Source organism: Amblyomma mixtum, chromosome 8, assembly GCF_055824585.1.
Source record: "Amblyomma mixtum isolate Tamu chromosome 8, ASM5582458v1, whole genome shotgun sequence".
NCBI classification, from domain to species: domain Eukaryota; kingdom Metazoa; phylum Arthropoda; class Arachnida; order Ixodida; family Ixodidae; genus Amblyomma; species Amblyomma mixtum.
The window spans coordinates 79,883,805-79,900,517 of NC_143019.1; the positions used below are offsets into that span (position 1 = coordinate 79,883,805).

Below are 16,713 nucleotides of genomic sequence, written 5' to 3' on the forward strand. Positions count from 1 at the left end.
AATAACGCAACATTCAAATTACAAATGAATTACGACTGAAAGCAAGGCATCCGTGACTAAAAAGATGTTTCCACAGGGCACACGTCAGCACTCAACAAATATTAGAAAGCTCATTCCCTCAGGCGTCGTAAAAAGAGGCTATCGAGAATGTGAGCATTGTCTGCCGTCTATCACAGCGCACATCCCTCTTTTTGCGGCTGTCGAGCTTGGTGCAGCCTTCTTTCAGTACGCACCGCGTATAATAGGTTAAGTGTGGTGATTGTACCGGCTCTCGATTTGTCAAAAAGTACATCATTAGGAGCGCTTGAAAGTAAAACCAGGAACGCTATTTAGGGGATTTTAGCTGCGCTTCATATATGCTCAAATTTTGCACTGAAATTTAAAAACAAATATAATACGCCACAGAACACTCAAAACAAAAACTGAATTCGTACCGGACCTTCATAAATATCGTTTCAGCAAATGTATACATTTAAGTGTTTTTGCGGACTTCACAGTGCTCCACTGCATTGAGTTTTGGATGCGCAGGGTTGGTCAAATGTTCCCAGGCCACGGAGTGTGCTTTGGAGCAGTACAGTCAGGCACTTACGACATCTCCGAAGCGAAAAATATCTGTAGAGGGCAGAAAAGGTACAGATCTGACGTCTCAGAACCTTAATAGCTTTATTGGCATCTTAAGTGCCAGGATATACCAATGAAAAGCAGACCCTGTGGCCTGGAAACTTCTGACCAAACCTGTACCTTCAAATATTAGCGTTGATCACAGGTTAATAGAAGATGCAGAATCCTAAAAAATCCTGAAGTACAAGCTGTTATTAACCAGTTGCAGAAACATCTTTGAACTGCTCCTTGTCTCCTCTTCGTGTTAGGCAGGGGAAAGGCTGGGGTGAGGTCTTTTTGTTTAGAGAAGTTAAAGAAACATTCGGTTCAGCGCTTTCTTAACTTAAGGGGGGATGAGGGGACCGAAGGCAACTTTTCTATTTTTCAACCTACCATGACGAAATTTGGTAGACTAACTTAAAACAGCACCAAACAATCAGATATAAAGCTTCACAATGACAGCTTCAGTAGGTTCCCTGTTATCATTGTTTATATGTTGTCCCCATGTTGCTTGCTTGTGGAAAGCTTGGCATGAGAAAAAAACAGGCTACAGGTCTGTAAATGTGTTTAACATTTACTAAGAAGTGTGGTGTAAATCAAGACTCTCTTAATTTTTTTATTAATTTCTCTGTTCTTTTTTTAAAGGACACAATATGCATATTCTCTTTATGTTTAGAATCAATCATGCACTAATTACCACGTAATAAAAAGATGTGGGCCTAAATGGTAAATCTGAGACTGTCTTGACGCAGACCACATTTCAGTGATCACAACAAAACAAACGAGGTAAAAATCCACGCACCCATTGCTGTGCTACACTTTCCACGAGCAAGGTATTAAGCTCACAACAAACTTTCGAGAAAACAAGCCTGAAAGTTCTAAGCTAGCACACACTGTCTATGTGTAGATGCCAACAAATATATTTGTTTGGAGTGCTTAAAGCTTATCTTTAGGTGAAATATTTCAGTACAAAACAGAAACAGTGTTGGAGATGCCAAAAAGTGTACTTTTCAAAAATCGACTTTTTCACGATTTTTGTGATCTGATCCCCACATCCTCCCTTAAGCTGCAGACAACTGCAGTGTCGAACGGAATCTTGCACAAAGTAAGGTGCCTTCATTGGTTAGGTGCACCAACTGCCAGAGGGAGCATGAGCTCTTGGCGGCAGCTTCTCTAGTGACAGCCTGGACCACAACAGTTACATCCGCCCGTTACGGCACCCACATGTCGGCGGCATGCCATCAGTTGTTTCCAAAACAAGAGCCAAAACAAGTAGCATAAGCAGCAATGGTTCTGGTCAGCCTTGCCTATCCTTTGTGTAAACGACCGTTCCTTCCATGGTAGACATGTCTTTCACTCAGAGCAAGCGGGACTGCGCCGACGGAATTAGTGCTGCGTATCCCCTTTGCTTTGGTTTTTCATAGCTGTAGGTAATGAAAATTTCTAGTAATAGCAATCTAATCAGGTACCTACTCCTTTCAAACACGATAGTTAAAGAAGGGAACAACTGAATGCCGATTTGCTCATCAAATTATAGAATGAATATGGCAGCAGCCTCGCGGAGAGAAGCATTTTATGAGATGCATTTCGCAATGCGACATCGGAGCTGGTTACAGACTTGTAGGGATGTAGGTATCATCCTGTCCAGTTTTCTAGGTTGCGCCAACACTCAAATTTTTCAACAGCGAACCGAATAACCTCCAACTCGATTTTATCAATCAATAAAATTGCGTATGTTTTAAAAAAATAGGCACAGTTCGAATATTTTCAAGATATTGGGATGAATTACTAATAATACGTATGAAGAAACGCAACGACCACTTTCTGAAATTAGCGGCCATTTCTACGCTGCAGAGCATACCAAATCGGTCTTCACAGACAGTATATGCCAACGCAGCCACGTTGTTCATTCTTGCCGCAACGCTCTTAGAGCTGAAATTCATTGCCTCCAAGACTAGATGACACAGCGGAGCTCAGCTAGGTTTAGCTAACCCTAGCACCTTCCCAGGTCTCTGAGGCCATGGCTCAATGCTAGCGCTTCTCTACTGGAGTATAGTGCAAGCTCATTCACAGAGGTCAGCAGCTGTAATAAAAGTTAATTTTCTTATGCATGTCACACGGAAGTTATCGGCTCACTGAAGTAAGACACTGACTCTGCTGAGTTTCTAGAGTAGAGATTGGTGTTGGGCCCTTTGGCAGCGAAAACTACCATAAATTATTGCGCCTTACTTGATCGCTGCCGCTAGAGCTTCGCTCCATTTGCTACCCCCACTAGCTGAATGGAATGTTATCCGATTTGATTCGTATTCAATTCAGCAGCTAGCTACATAATTTGACTTCGATTGGTTAGCAAACTTGTGCTATTGGTATTCCATAATAGTGTTGCCGAAATTCTAGGCTGGTTCGGGACCATTTGGGAGAGCATTTGTCATAAAACTCAGTACGCAATTCATTAATAAAAAAACGGCGCATTGATAGTACCCCGTGGGGTCGTCCTTGTACACGTATTAGGTTCTACGTAAACCACAGTCGATCAGAAGCTTTGCAAGACGTATCATGCTCGTAATGAATAAGAGCTTCGCGAAGCAGCTACTGGCCACAGTTGCCTTTGCAAACAACCGCGCCTAACTTCACGCATGATTTCCTGTTTCGCTGCGTGTTCCTCGGTGGTCACTAGGACGCACACGTTCTCGAGCGGTTTCCTGCATGTGTTGCAGTCGCCGTTCCTTCTTCGCCACCGCTTTGCATAAGCGACGGCTCACTTCTCGCTTCTCAAGTAGGCACTGCTGCTTGGCATAGTTTCCCTTAATTACGTATCGCTCGGCGGCAGCTCGTCGTTTACTATCATGGTATCCTTTTCATGGCGGTGGTCGCTAACGAAGCCCCATCTTGACTCAAAGGGCGAATTCAAGTTCGCCAAGACGTCGCCGCACAGACAACCGGCGATTTGGATAGATCGCGTAGACTGGGGGAGGTCGCTAAAATATACATCTAATCAAATGAGCTATTCACACACCAGTCCCCAATTTAGAAGTGTTTTCGCCCACCTTATTAACGCAGTAGCATAAAAGGCCCCGTTCTGAAGAAAATCTGATGTCGGCGTTGCGAGCGAAAAATCGCAAGCATGGCTGTGCGAGGTGTACCCAGGGAGCAACCTATGAGGCAGGGTGGCCCGCATATGTCACGTGGCATTGCGGTGCCATCACAACCTGCCCACCGGATAGTGAGGAAACTGCCCACCATGGCAGGGGGCAATAAAATTAGTGATTGGTCCCTCGAGAAGAGCAATGTGGGTTGCAGGGCACAGTGGCGCTTCACTTAATCGCTGCACCACTCCTCCAGGAGGAGTATGAGGGCTCCCGCAATTCTATGATTGTAAAGCAGACAAAGATATTCTGCATACATGGCGTCTAACCCATTACGCTGCAGCGTCATACCCTTAAAGCTGAGTTTAAGTGTCTCCTTAATTATTTTCTTGCGCTTTGACCGCAAAGTGTACGCATCTACATGGACCGAAACACGAAGCTTTGTTATCAGAGCTGTTCGTCGCGCTGCTCACATCCGGTCGTAGGCAGTAGTTTCATCAGCACGATTAAGAGAAGTCAGCGACACGTTCCCGTCTAAGTAAAGACGCACTGAAGCGGAGAGTGAAGGTACCTTTAAGCGAAATCGCATACACGTGTTCACAACACCGGATGTGGACCGCAGTCCTGCTTTGCACGGGTTGTCTAGCAAATGCGACCTTGGTTGAACGAAAGTTCGTCAGCCAGCAACATTCAGCGAGCATTGCTCGGCGCATCCGGTGTCGGTGACAACCTGCGGCGGTTTGTTATCTGGCAGCATCGGAAACGAGCCGCGAGTCACCCTGTTGCTGCTGTGACCGGTTTAAGTGCTGCCAGCGCTCAGCACATTGTGCGCCGACTGCACATTGAAATGCTCGAAATCATGCACCCCTCCTCCTCTCACGTAATCTGCATTCACCGAAGTGTTTGGCACTCAGCAGCAGATGAGAAACATTTTCTTGCGCCTTTCCTATCGAACAAAACATCTCTAGTTTTCCTAACGTGGAGCTCAAGGAGCACATCTTTCACGAGGATGATACATTGGGCGACTTTGCGTTAGAAAAACAATTGTCCCCGCGGAGCTAGTCCTGGATGTAATGGCATGTTCGAGCATTGTCTCGTATTGCGCAGGTACTGAACTTAATTCGTGATTCGAAGCAAAGCTTTATAACTGCGGAATACCTTTTGCGGGGACTGAAAGCCTATTTGAGGGTTATTTTACTTAACATCGAAGGCCCTTTTCGTTCTATTCTTGACAGGGCTTTCTTTGTCACATTGTTGTAAAAAGATCCCCTCATTATACTATCCGAACCTTGCACTTCATTACGGTGATAAGACCCGCAACCACACTCAATTCTTTTCACGAAGCATAGAGGCCTCTTTCGCAGTACTGAGCGGCAGCACACAGCAAACAGAAAAAAGCGGAAACAGGTGTAGTAATGTTTATTTACGATTCCACATCGCAAGAATCAAGACCGCTTACTCCCAGTAGGTATTGTGCTAGTTACAAGCTTGAAGAACCTTTCTGAGACAGAACGTAGTTTAGTAAAAGGCTAGGTGCATCTCACGACAAGCTTCACATCACGCGGCCACGAACGCTTGGCGGAAACTGAGCTCAATTGTTTCTGTCTGCAAGAAGCGGAAAGCCCTGGACTACTCTCAACGCTTTGCCTGTCGCCACATTTACTCAAGTGCGGACCGCACGCAAAGAAAGCGGGTCACACCAAAGCAACGCCGGCTATATGACTGACTCGCATATTTTTTTTTCATGTAAAACGGAGCTTTCGTAGTCCTGAAACCTAGCTTTCCTAGTCCTAATATGCAGCGTACATAAAGTAAAGCATTTTTTGTGGATATGAAAGCAGAATAGTTTCATCTGGAATTATTGGCTCTTTCCAGATTAAGGTATGAAGTACGTCCTTCCTTGAATCACATTTCCTGAGAGCCTGCTTCAAGCAATTGGACCCTGAGATGTCAACATTAATCTCCATCTTTGTTTCCACCTAAACACGCAAGAAAGTCCAAATATATTACCGATATTCTTTCGCGCCATGGTAATCTTATAGTGGAAATTGATTCTACGGCGCTCTGGTATTAATGAAAGCTGACAACATTCGTCTAGTCTGGCAGCCAGAATGTTCTGTATATCAGCTGGTCCAAATCTGTGGTGCGGAACTGTGTGAGACTGCAAATGAATGAAGCTTCAAAAATATAATAAAATTGCTAAGAATCGATTCTGACTTGAGTTCCCTGGTCAGGCGCATACCTCGTCAAACAAAGTTTATTCCTATTGACTAACAACTTCGAAAAAATATTTCTAAGTTTTCTATTTGCCCACTTTGCACTGCGCAAATGGAGCACCTTGAGAAAGAAACTGGAGAGGTCATTTAAGTTCTGCATTAAGTGCATGACGCGACACCGTTAATTAGTTCATGCCGATGTATCCGGCCTTGGTCATTCTCTACATCTATAGATCCCTGGGAGGCCACATGCAGCTCGTGATGCAGTGGCGCATCGATTAGGCGATGTGCCACTGTGATGCAATGGCAGGTGTTGCCACCTGCGGAGCCTGCGAGAGAAAGGTTGCTCTTCTCGCAACCAATCATTTTATGCGAAGCATATTACTAGAGATACACTACAGCCCGTCGAGCGCGGCGGTGGAGCTACCATTGACCACGTGACACCACGTGACAACATGACGTCACAGCAGAGGAGAGATGGGCTGCCGGCTCGCGCGGTCGGCCGCGGCGGTGGAGGCTCCACATCAGAGGCGCTGCCTGCTGCTACTGGGGGTACAACAATACAGTCTATAGGGAATGGTGGCGGTGGTGGAATAACTAAGGGTGTTTCCAATGTACTTTCCATGGGTGCCAAGAATGCTTTTGTAGCCGGTGCTGGGGCAGCGGTTGTACACCGATGATCCCGTATATAGCTGCCACGGCAATCCTTGCTACACTTCTAGTGGTTGTATTAAAATGACCAAGGATTCAACCAAGGAAAGCCATGCATTACCAAGCCTAGCCATCAATATGCTTCGCATCTGACTAGGCTTAACCTTAGCTAAGCCTCAGCCATTTTTTAACTGCCATTTGCCAGGATGGATAGTATGCCCATAATATGGTGGGCAGGTTGTTATGGCGTCACAAAGTCACGAAAGGTCCCACCTGACGCCGAGGTTGCTTCTCTAAGGATCTTTCGTGGATTTCTCGCTTACGGCCACCGACGCCGACGCAGTTTTTCTGCGCCACGCTGCGGATAATGTTGTCTTGTTAAAATAGCCTTTAAACCGCTCAGCTTTTAAGGCGTTCTGTGGGGATAAACGTATTGAAACCAACACCCTTACAAAGCGAGATCACTCGACGACTAAACTCAGAAATCTAACTGTCGCGTGAAAATATACCTCAGCAGAACGGACATTTGGGCGAGTTGGTTGTGGCAGAGTCCATCAATACTTTTTACTGGCCATGAAACTCCGCCGACAGGGCGAGTTGGTTACGGTTTAGGTTTAGTTCTATCATGTTTTACGACCCAAAGCGACTCAGGCTCACAGGAATGCCGGAGTAAAGATCCCCAAGAAATTTTTACAACACGGTGTTTTTTTTTTTTAACATGCACTCACGTCACACAGTACAGAGGCTCATAAAATTTCGCCTTCATCGAAATTCTACCGCCGCGGCCGAGATCCAACCCGCGCCTTTCAGGCCGGCAGCCGAGCTGTAACCACTGAGCCACCGTGAAGGCTTGATTCATTAAAAAAAACAAAAAACAGGGCAAACGAACAAAGGACGAGTTTAGGATGAAAAAGGCAACCGCTGACACTTAACTATCGCTTTTTTTTCGAAAAAGCAGATATTAGTTAGTCCTACTGGGGAGCAAAACCCGCAAGAAAAAAGTGTGAAGACGCAAAATATCCAAGGCAGAAGCGAATACTGTGTTTTAATAGTACGCTTGCTGGTTCCTTCACATCAAGCGTGGGCTTGTTTATTGCCTCTCAATGTGTTAATATACGGTCCCACAATGTTGTTCGCGGTTTTGATTGTGCGTGTGTTCAGGTAATACTCGTACGCTATGGAAAACGGCTGTGCAATTTCCGGTTCCGAAAGGGGAAGCTAAATGTTTGATGTTATTATTCTACATTTCTCTACCGTTCACACGACAGAGTGTTCAAGTAACTGCCCGTCTGTCACACATTGATTACACCACATGCAAGTGGTATACTTTGCACAGATCTACAAGTTTTACTTTCTCGTCAATACCACACCGCTTGCGCGGTAACGTGGTGTAGGCGCTTTCGTTGAATCTTGAAGCACACGTGAAACAATTTGCGGAGTCGATGCACATGAACGCCATGACTCTAAGTCGCATTATTTAAGCCCTATGATACATGTTGCACGCATAGAACCGCTGTCCGTACTGTGTTACTACATTGGCTTCCTTCGTTTCACTTTGGAAGCGTTGGTTCATCCTTTGTCATTTTGGCTAAAGGAGAACACACCTATGTGCAACACAATTGTGATAATGAAATCGTTAACCACGCAGATTGTATCTGAAAGCTGTGGAAAGGGAGATTATGATACTTTGTCATGCAAAATGGCATTTAATTTGGATTATTGTAGTCTTCAAAACATTTCAATGCGCCAAGGTGTAGCTGATGAGCAGTTATGAGGTCTTAGAAAATGCTCAACTAGTGAATAAGGATAACTCTAAGCAGCGATCGAATTATCCACACCAGAATATATTATCTGCATAGTGCAAACGTGTTCAGGAAGTAAGCAGCATTAGTGGCTGACAGCTTTATTATACTTAGCTCACCCGTGAGAAAATATAACACTAGCAGCGGAAAGCGTTTTGTGACCTTTTCTTCCTTGCGACGAATGCTGTCCTCACGTCTGAAGATTTTGCACCCCTTCGAACAGGACAACTGATGTTCTAGGTAATAGTCACTGCCAATTGCAGCCAAATATTTCTGAATGGTTCGTACTCACTCTGTTCAGACTCGTCATAATCAGTCGTAGCAGCGCCAGACTAACTACGTTCAAAAGGACAGATTTCACCAGCTGACCTCTGACCTCCTCCCTGTGGCAGCGGCCTCCATCTTATCCGAGCAAGCTTTCTATTGTCATTCGGCCAAATGCCTTTGGCCGCCCCTTGGAATAGTAAACCACGAAGGTATTTTTACATTTGGCATGAGGTTAGTGAAGTTAAAGGAATTAAAAACATTTCACATCCATTTGTCACCTTGCTGAAACCTCTAGTGTGCCATACAGCTAGCGAAAAATAGTTTGCGGACACATGAATAAACAAGTATGCTTTAAAGTTCATAGACACACAAGCCGTTAGGTAAATACAACACAAAATAATTTACAGCGGGACTACTGCTGAAAACGCGGAATATATTTTCGTCATGTGCGCACCGTTTTCACACCATTAGGGTGATGTGTATGGAGACGTGAGCAAGAGCGTTGGCCTCAAACATACTGTTTTAAATTAAAACAGTCAAGTCATTAAGTCAAATTAATAGAGGATTTTGCTAATGGAAAAATCCATTCACCGATGCCCGATAGAAAACGAATCTTATGCGCGTCGGGTGAGATGTTAAGCGCGTTTTCGGCTCTTATGCTCTGAAGATTTCCGCGGACTGCACAGCAGAAGCCCATGAAAGCAGTGAGGAAAAAATAGAAAACGTAAAAAGGCCAGTGTTAAGATATAACTACCTAGTAAACAGGTTGATTTTCAGCGGTGCGACTAGAATGCGGCTGTCACTCCTCTCCCTCAACATCACCCGCTCGTGATGTGCTAGGCCTTCTTATTGGACAGTGATATTCCTTTAACAGTTTATAAGATCCGCTGCACGGAACAAAGATGAACCATCTAGTGAAGTTCTCCACGTGTTCCGATTGAAGATGGAAAAGTTCATCACCAGATATTTGTCACAGGGTGTACCGCAGAGAGAGAGATATAACGACGAACTAAGAGATCGAGGACAAGTGAGCATAGTTATCTGTGCCTTTCGAGATGAGAGAAAAAATTCAGGGGGCACTTTGACTGTCTAATGTGCGTAGAGGCGAAAGCGTTTTACGCACCACTTTCACTGCTTCTGTGGGACTGGTGGCGTCACATGTAAATGAGTACTAATTACTAAGTGATGACAAATCACTAATTAATGATTAATTACTGATTAATGTCTGAATACTAATTAACTGCTAATTAATGACGCTTAAGCTTCGCCTTTAGGAGCGGAACGCGACATCGTGTTGTAGCGGTGCCAGGGAGTCCACGGAACGCCACCACCCTTTCGGCGCGATGCCTTGCCGTTTGAACGCAACAGTTTTTGAGGAAAGGAAATGGCGCAGTAATTCTCTGTCATCTCGGTGGACACCTGAACCGCACCGTAGAGGAAGGGAGAAAGTGGGAGTGAAAGAAGAAAGACAAAGATGGCCCGTAATGAAGAAAATTAAAATTGTATTTGAGGAAAGAAAATTACGCAGTAACTGTCTCACATATCTCGGTGGACACCCGTCAAAATTCAGGGGGTGGGGGGTGCACTTTTTGACCTAAAGTGCAATCACTGATGTGTGGCTAAGGTGTTAAGCTTCGCCTCTAAGAGTGGAACGCGAGAGCGTCTTGCAACGCTGCCAGGGAGTCCATAGAACGCCATCGCCCATTCGGTTCTACGCCTCGCTCGTCGGTAAATTGGTTTCTGAGGAAAGGAAATGTATTTCTCTCCTATATCTCGGTGGACAGGTAAACCTCGCCGGAAGAGAAGGGAGGAGGATGGCAGTGAGCAAAGACACCGTATTCACTAGACGCGCCTTTGTTCATTCCAAACCACCGAGCTGGCGTGGCGGAAATAGATTCGGGCCGGTCGTGCGTCTTTGTCACAATGGTAGCCTGCCATTCTGGAGCGCCATATACAGTGGAGGCCCAAGAGCATTATGAGATCAAAAGGTGCCCCATCCTCAATATCAGTGCTTAAATCGCGAATTCCGTGCTTAAATAGCGAATTTCGTACTGGTTTCTTGCAATCCAAAAAGCAGCTGCGGAGCCTCCCGAGTGGCTCTCAAGACTAGAGCCGTTGTGTATGTTGCGGGAATTTTAAGCTGACGAAGACAGTCTCGTGCTGGCTGCCCACGACAGTGTCGTATGTATATAGCGTTATGTGTATTTTTGTTGTGCAATGTCATGCGCCAAAGCCAGGCAATAAGGAAAAAAAAGAGCTGGCATGGCGGAGTGGATAGCATGCTCGTCTCGCACTCCGAAGACCGGGGTTCGATTCCCGAGCTCGACCAATTTCTTACTCGGTTTTATTTATTTATATGGCTTGACTAGAAAAGTTAATTAGGCTAATTGGGTAATTAAGCAATTAACTAAGCTTAGTCCCACTTACTTGGAGCATCACTATATGATCCCTTCAATTTGTTGCATGGTTACTAGCCAAAGTACAATTGGCGCACTGTGACGTCACGACCGTTTCGACCAACTGAAAAGCGTGACATTTCTGTCGACAACTGCTGCTTACAACGATGAGACATTAAAGGCTTTCGCCTTAAAATTGTAGCAGCAAAGAAATGCAGTCGCTCAAGGGTCACGAGGAATCAGCAGGACGTACTCAGTATTTGCTGCAGCTGCTATGGACCCTCTTCTTAATCCTAAAAAAAGTAGCGAACAGTTCTGACTGCATATGTCTCAGTTGTGGTTTTGGAACCATTTACAAGCTCCTGTTAGAGCCATTCGGAATGGCAGAAGCATAATAATCGATCGTTACAACCGGACCGTGAAACCGGTTCGAAATGCATAATTGGAACTAATTGGACATTACAAGTGCTTCCTGTATTATAAATTGGATTCAGTAGACTGTGATTCAAACCATTTGGAACCAATTGGAAAAACCAGTTGGCTCCGATTGTGCGTTCGGAACCAATCGAAGCATATAAGAGCTATTGATTAACTATTGGCTACCATATAAAGTAGCATCTCCAAGTAGGACACCGGCAAGCATGCCTGACACTAAAACCATAGGAACGCTAATAGACTGAAGAGGCGACACAAAACCACAGGGTTCAGTATGTGTCCGCCAAAATAACCGTCCCCGCACTTGTGTACACCATTCATTAGATTCCCTTTCTCAAGCCAGGGGCGCTGCTCCGTTTAGTGTAGTTATTGTATATAATCCCGACTGGAGAGATTACGGAATGGCGAAAACAATTCAGCACATTATGCTGCTAATATATTTTTTCTCAGTTACTTCATTATATCGTTGTTCTGTGCTTGTGCAGCGCAATGCGAAAACCATTGGGTTCCATTTGTGTTTTCTAACTGGAAGCTAATCGAAGCCAGTTGGAAGCTGCAGTTGCAATGACCACTCGTAAACTCCAATGGAACGCCTTATTGGAGACCGCCAAAGTGGAGGTGAAAACATCCACTGGGATACCGAATTAGATTTCTGAGTCCAACTGGCTAACCTACTGAATCTATTTGATTGAAACTGGATCCAACTGGAATGCGCAGTTCAACCCGTTTGTTGTTTTCCTCGGTAACTTACGGCAGTAACCTCTCTCGCACTTCAAAGCAGAAATATAAAAAGGCGCATGTTAGTACAGCACGTGCATCATAAAGGCCAATGCGTAGGGGAAGCGCACATGTCCCTGAAAAAGTAATCTTCCACAGGAGACAGGTGCGCAGTTAACAAAAATCAGAAAGCATGTCCCCTGCGGTCTCGATAAACAGAGGTGATGTATAAAAAGAGTGCTGTCTGTCCTCCATCAGACGTCGCAGCGTTCAGGTTTATCGCTGTGGTGCCTGGTACAAGCTTTTCTATTCGTATTGCACGTACTGGGGTAAGTGTGGATATTTCAGCTGCTATCGAATTCTCTGAACTGCGCACCAGCAATAGAGGGATGAAAAGAGCAGTCATGGAGGCTAACATGTAGACGGTTCCGGCGCGCACATACGCCCATTTCTCACATGAAATATGCAATCGAAATAATACCCTCCGAACACTCTTATGATAAAAACCTGAACACTGCCTTTAATGAAAATCGTTTTAGCAAATGGCTGCAAATATGTATTTATATGCGTGCTTCCCTGCGGCATACAAACTTGTGTTAGATATACCTACAAACGATTAAGAATTAATCGAGGCTGCTGGGGCCGTAGAATCTTAAAGCATCAGTTGTTAGCAGGCATAGCGCAAAAACGTTTTTTTCATGGGCCCTTGTCACATCATGGCGTTGGGCACAGGAATTTTTCGCCTTTTGTGCGCTGAAAACTTTAAAGAAGCATATATTGCACTGTAGAAAAGAGCACCGACAGCCGTCGCTGACTCTGCTGTTACGCAGCGATAACCGGCGTCTCCAGTCTCTGGCCTTTGCTGTAGGCCTACAATATGCATGCGCTCTCCAATAAAGCTTCAGCTCACAGCCAGCGTTTGCCCTCTCTTCACCTTACAGTCATCCGGTATATCGTTAAATATCGCATTAAACGAAACAGCTAATAAAGCTCAAAAGTTGTAGGAAATTGGTTCCAGAATTTTGATAAAAATCGCCACCGCAGTTCGGCAACACTGCCGACATCCACTTCTGTCGTTATAACTGAAATGAACCGTCTCTTCCCTAAGCGGCCAATGACGGTTCTTCTCCCTTCACTATGACGCCACGCTTTCATCGTCTTTTTAACCTTTGAAAGCGTCAAGCAGTATAGCTATCGCTTGTACAGAGAGAGTTTCACCGTTCATTCCAGATAAAAGAATGATTACATGAACAAAAATGTATGAAACAGGCGTTCATTAATCGCTTATTTACCATCTCCATTTGAGCGATATATTTGTAACTTCTGATGCATAAGCGCGCAGCGCTCCTCGCCCACAAAAGATTCTTATAGTTTGTTTTTCTCCCGTTCAGAGGCACTCAGTAATGGTGTCTTCGTCGCTGCTCCACCAGACTGGGGAGTCGAGAGGAGGGGCTCGTTAAAGGGGCTGCGAAACACTGCCTGGGGGAATACCGGCTATACTTCAGGTGGGTTCTTTATGTCACACAGATGCTGACTTAAAAAGAATTACAGGAATCGATGCACAGGAACGGGAGTTATTCAGTGAAGAAATTTCAAAGTACAAGCAAACAAAACGCTGCCCTCAACTCGATTTTGGCGGGGCTTCCCACTCCTATTTCGCTCTCCCAATGACGGCACCTGGCGCAACCAATCAAAACAGCCAGCCAGAGCACGTCGCGGAAGTTTGTACTCCATGGTTGCCTGCTCTCTGTGTGACTGGCAGCGTTGTTTCCATGCCAGAGCGCCCCTGGTGGTGTATTTTTATTTTACTTGCTTTGCAGGGTTTTTATCTAAAACAAACAAATTGTTTTTGTCGATCTAATATAAAACGCAGACAGGTGAAAAAATGTGTCTCTATTTATTCACGCAATTTGGAGTATATTTACTGTTTGTCCGGTCATCAAGCTTGCGCCAGGTGATGTCATATCCGCTGCTAAAAACCCGCCACTGTGTGGCGACGCCATCAGAGCCATGAAGTTGTTTTTGGGAGGACATTAAAATGTTAAAAAACGGAATGTACGCGGTATTACCGACGCTAATAGCACCATTATAACTCACTGTATGCAATCAACAGGCAAAACAGTTAACTAAGATTGTGTTTCTGGGCCCCTTTAAGACATGTTGAAAAGAAGCAAGCAAGAAGCATGCAAAGCCCAAAGAAATTCTCCGTTGAGTTTTTTAAAGCGGGTAGTTAGTTACGTAACCAATTTAAAGCAGTACGGTAGGCAACCACACGCCACTGGCGTGATTTAATCTTGGGACCATAAATGTCCTCGAGCTGCAGATAAGTTGACATAGTACTTCACACGAGATGCGGAGGTCGTGGGTTATGATCACAAGCACCAATTGTTTTCTTGTACTTTTTCCACGAAGTATCTTCCAAAATGATTAATATATAACTAATTACACTCCCAAATGATAGGCTTCAAAAAAATAAAAAGTTCGCCATGCTTTGCTTGGTTTAAAATATTAGACGTATAAAATCTAAGCGCCACCCCGGTGAAAGTAAGCGGTTCTGCCAGAGCGTAGCAGTGCAATGCAAGGAGATACATAAAATAAGGTAATCATCATGATCGGATATTTACTTCATATTGTTTACTTGAAAATAATTCTGTGCAGGTGGGTTGTCTGAAGTCTTCTCATGGCGAAGAGGAAGCCGCACGTTCAGCTTATAGATGGCGAACCGAGGGGTCCTCACTACATCCCGGACCTCTTCAGGGACGCGCTCAGATTTCATCCAGGAAAGGGTGACCTGGTACTGCTTTCTTACCCAAAAGCAGGGACGCACTGGGTTCTCTACATTGTGCAGCTCATACTGCATAGAGGCCAGCCCGTGAGCTCTCGTGCGCAGTTCAATGAGAACGTGCGCTATCTTGGAATATCAGAGTTGGAAGGTTGGAAGCCAAGCCTGCCTTTGCGGCTGCTGCAAACTCACCTTCCACAGCGAAAGGGGGCACTAAGTGCTGAAGCAAAGTACATCTACGTAGCTCGGAACCCTTGGGACTTGGCCGTATCTTTTTTCAACTTCGTGACCAACGTGAACATTTATCGCTTTCAGGATGGCTCGTTTGATGAGTTTGTTGAGTCCTTCCTCAGTGAGGGCATACTTGGTCATGGCACCTACTTTGCCCACGTAGTTTCTGGTTATGCCATTAAAGAGGAGCCCAATGTGTTCTTCGTTTGCTATGAGGATCTGATCGAAGACACGCAGGGTACGGTACTGAAACTGGCGCGTTTCCTTGGAGATAGCTACGCGTTTGAATTGCAAGAAAACGAAGAGTTACTCAAGAAGCTAATTGAACGCTGCGCGGCAGAGAACATGAGAGAAGTCATGAATGTAAATTTGGACATGAACTCACTACCTCCATCAAATAGAGTGAGTGAAAGCCATAAAGAGGCATGGAAGGATGCACATAAATCTGGCAGCAGTAAATATATCTTCGTAAGAAAAGCCAAGGTCGGCAGCTGGAAAGAATATTTCTCGCCAGAACACCTCCGACGCATGGAGGCTGCGATAAGACGGACGGAAGAAATATCGCCGGTGATGGACCTGTGGAAACACATCCGAAGCGAGGCTGTAGCAGCAGCTGGCATAGAAGATGACAAATAAAATTCCTGCGTTTGCTCTTATCTGCAAAATATACTTCGTCGAGCTCTTTTCCTCGGATAAAGATGTCCATGGATTGCCTTGATTAACCTTAACGAAGGAGAGAAAAAGCTAGTTTTCCAATGGCAATTTTTTCCCATTTCCATTTATTTTATTTGCTCAGAGTAAATACAGTAGATCAAAACTTGTTGGACCGATGGCCGAAGCTAGTTGGGGCCCTTAGTCATACATACTTGGCAGCACAAAATAACTCAGTGTTAAGGTGAAAGGGTCACAAAGCAAGGCTAGTGAAGCACAACAGGAAAAATTTTTGAACTATGAATGTCGCAATACATTATGAAGAAAAAGTATTTTCACATGAGTGTCAGTTTCTGGATGCTTTGAAGTCAAGTCGAATATTATCCAATTTTTTGAGGACGAGGAAACTATTATGGGCTCCCCATGAATTTTTTTCCTAATTCCATGAATAAATGCATCAGTAAAATATTGTAGTTGTTAGCCTCTTCGCAGAAAACCTTGTCTGATAAACTTTCATCAACAAAAGTTGGTCTGTGAGACTCAATACATCATCCGCATAGCCCGGCTGCTTCAAGACAACTTTTAATTTACCCATAGCTTCCACAAAATAATCACATACCGATCGGGCACCCAAGTCACAATGTCTAACAGCCGTTCTACTGATCCAAATACAGTGAAGTTCCAATAACGTAATCTGGTCAAACTGTGCAACATCACTTGCAGTGGTCAGGTTCCTAATTGCGCACGGTGTTAATTGCAAGTTTTTTTTTAGGGTTATTTGTGAAACATCCTAGCAGAACACCGCATCCCAACAATCCAGGAACACGTGTTCTACCGTCTCTGGTCTTCTGCACAAGAGCCAGTGTGATCCCCAAGGAA

At 44.8% G+C, this 16,713-nt stretch overlaps 1 protein-coding gene across 1 annotated transcript; it reads left to right on the plus strand.

The window, feature by feature from the left end:
- Nucleotides 1-12,419: 12,419 nt before the first annotated feature.
- LOC149333161 (sulfotransferase ssu-1-like) lies at nt 12,420-15,819 on the plus strand. The gene is made up of 2 exons (XM_089557665.1): nt 12,420-12,499; nt 14,829-15,819. Exon 2 carries the CDS (start codon nt 14,851-14,853, stop codon nt 15,817-15,819), a length of 969 nt encoding a protein of 322 aa, XP_089413791.1. The 5' UTR covers nt 12,420-12,499; nt 14,829-14,850.
- Nucleotides 15,820-16,713: the final 894 nt, after the last annotated feature.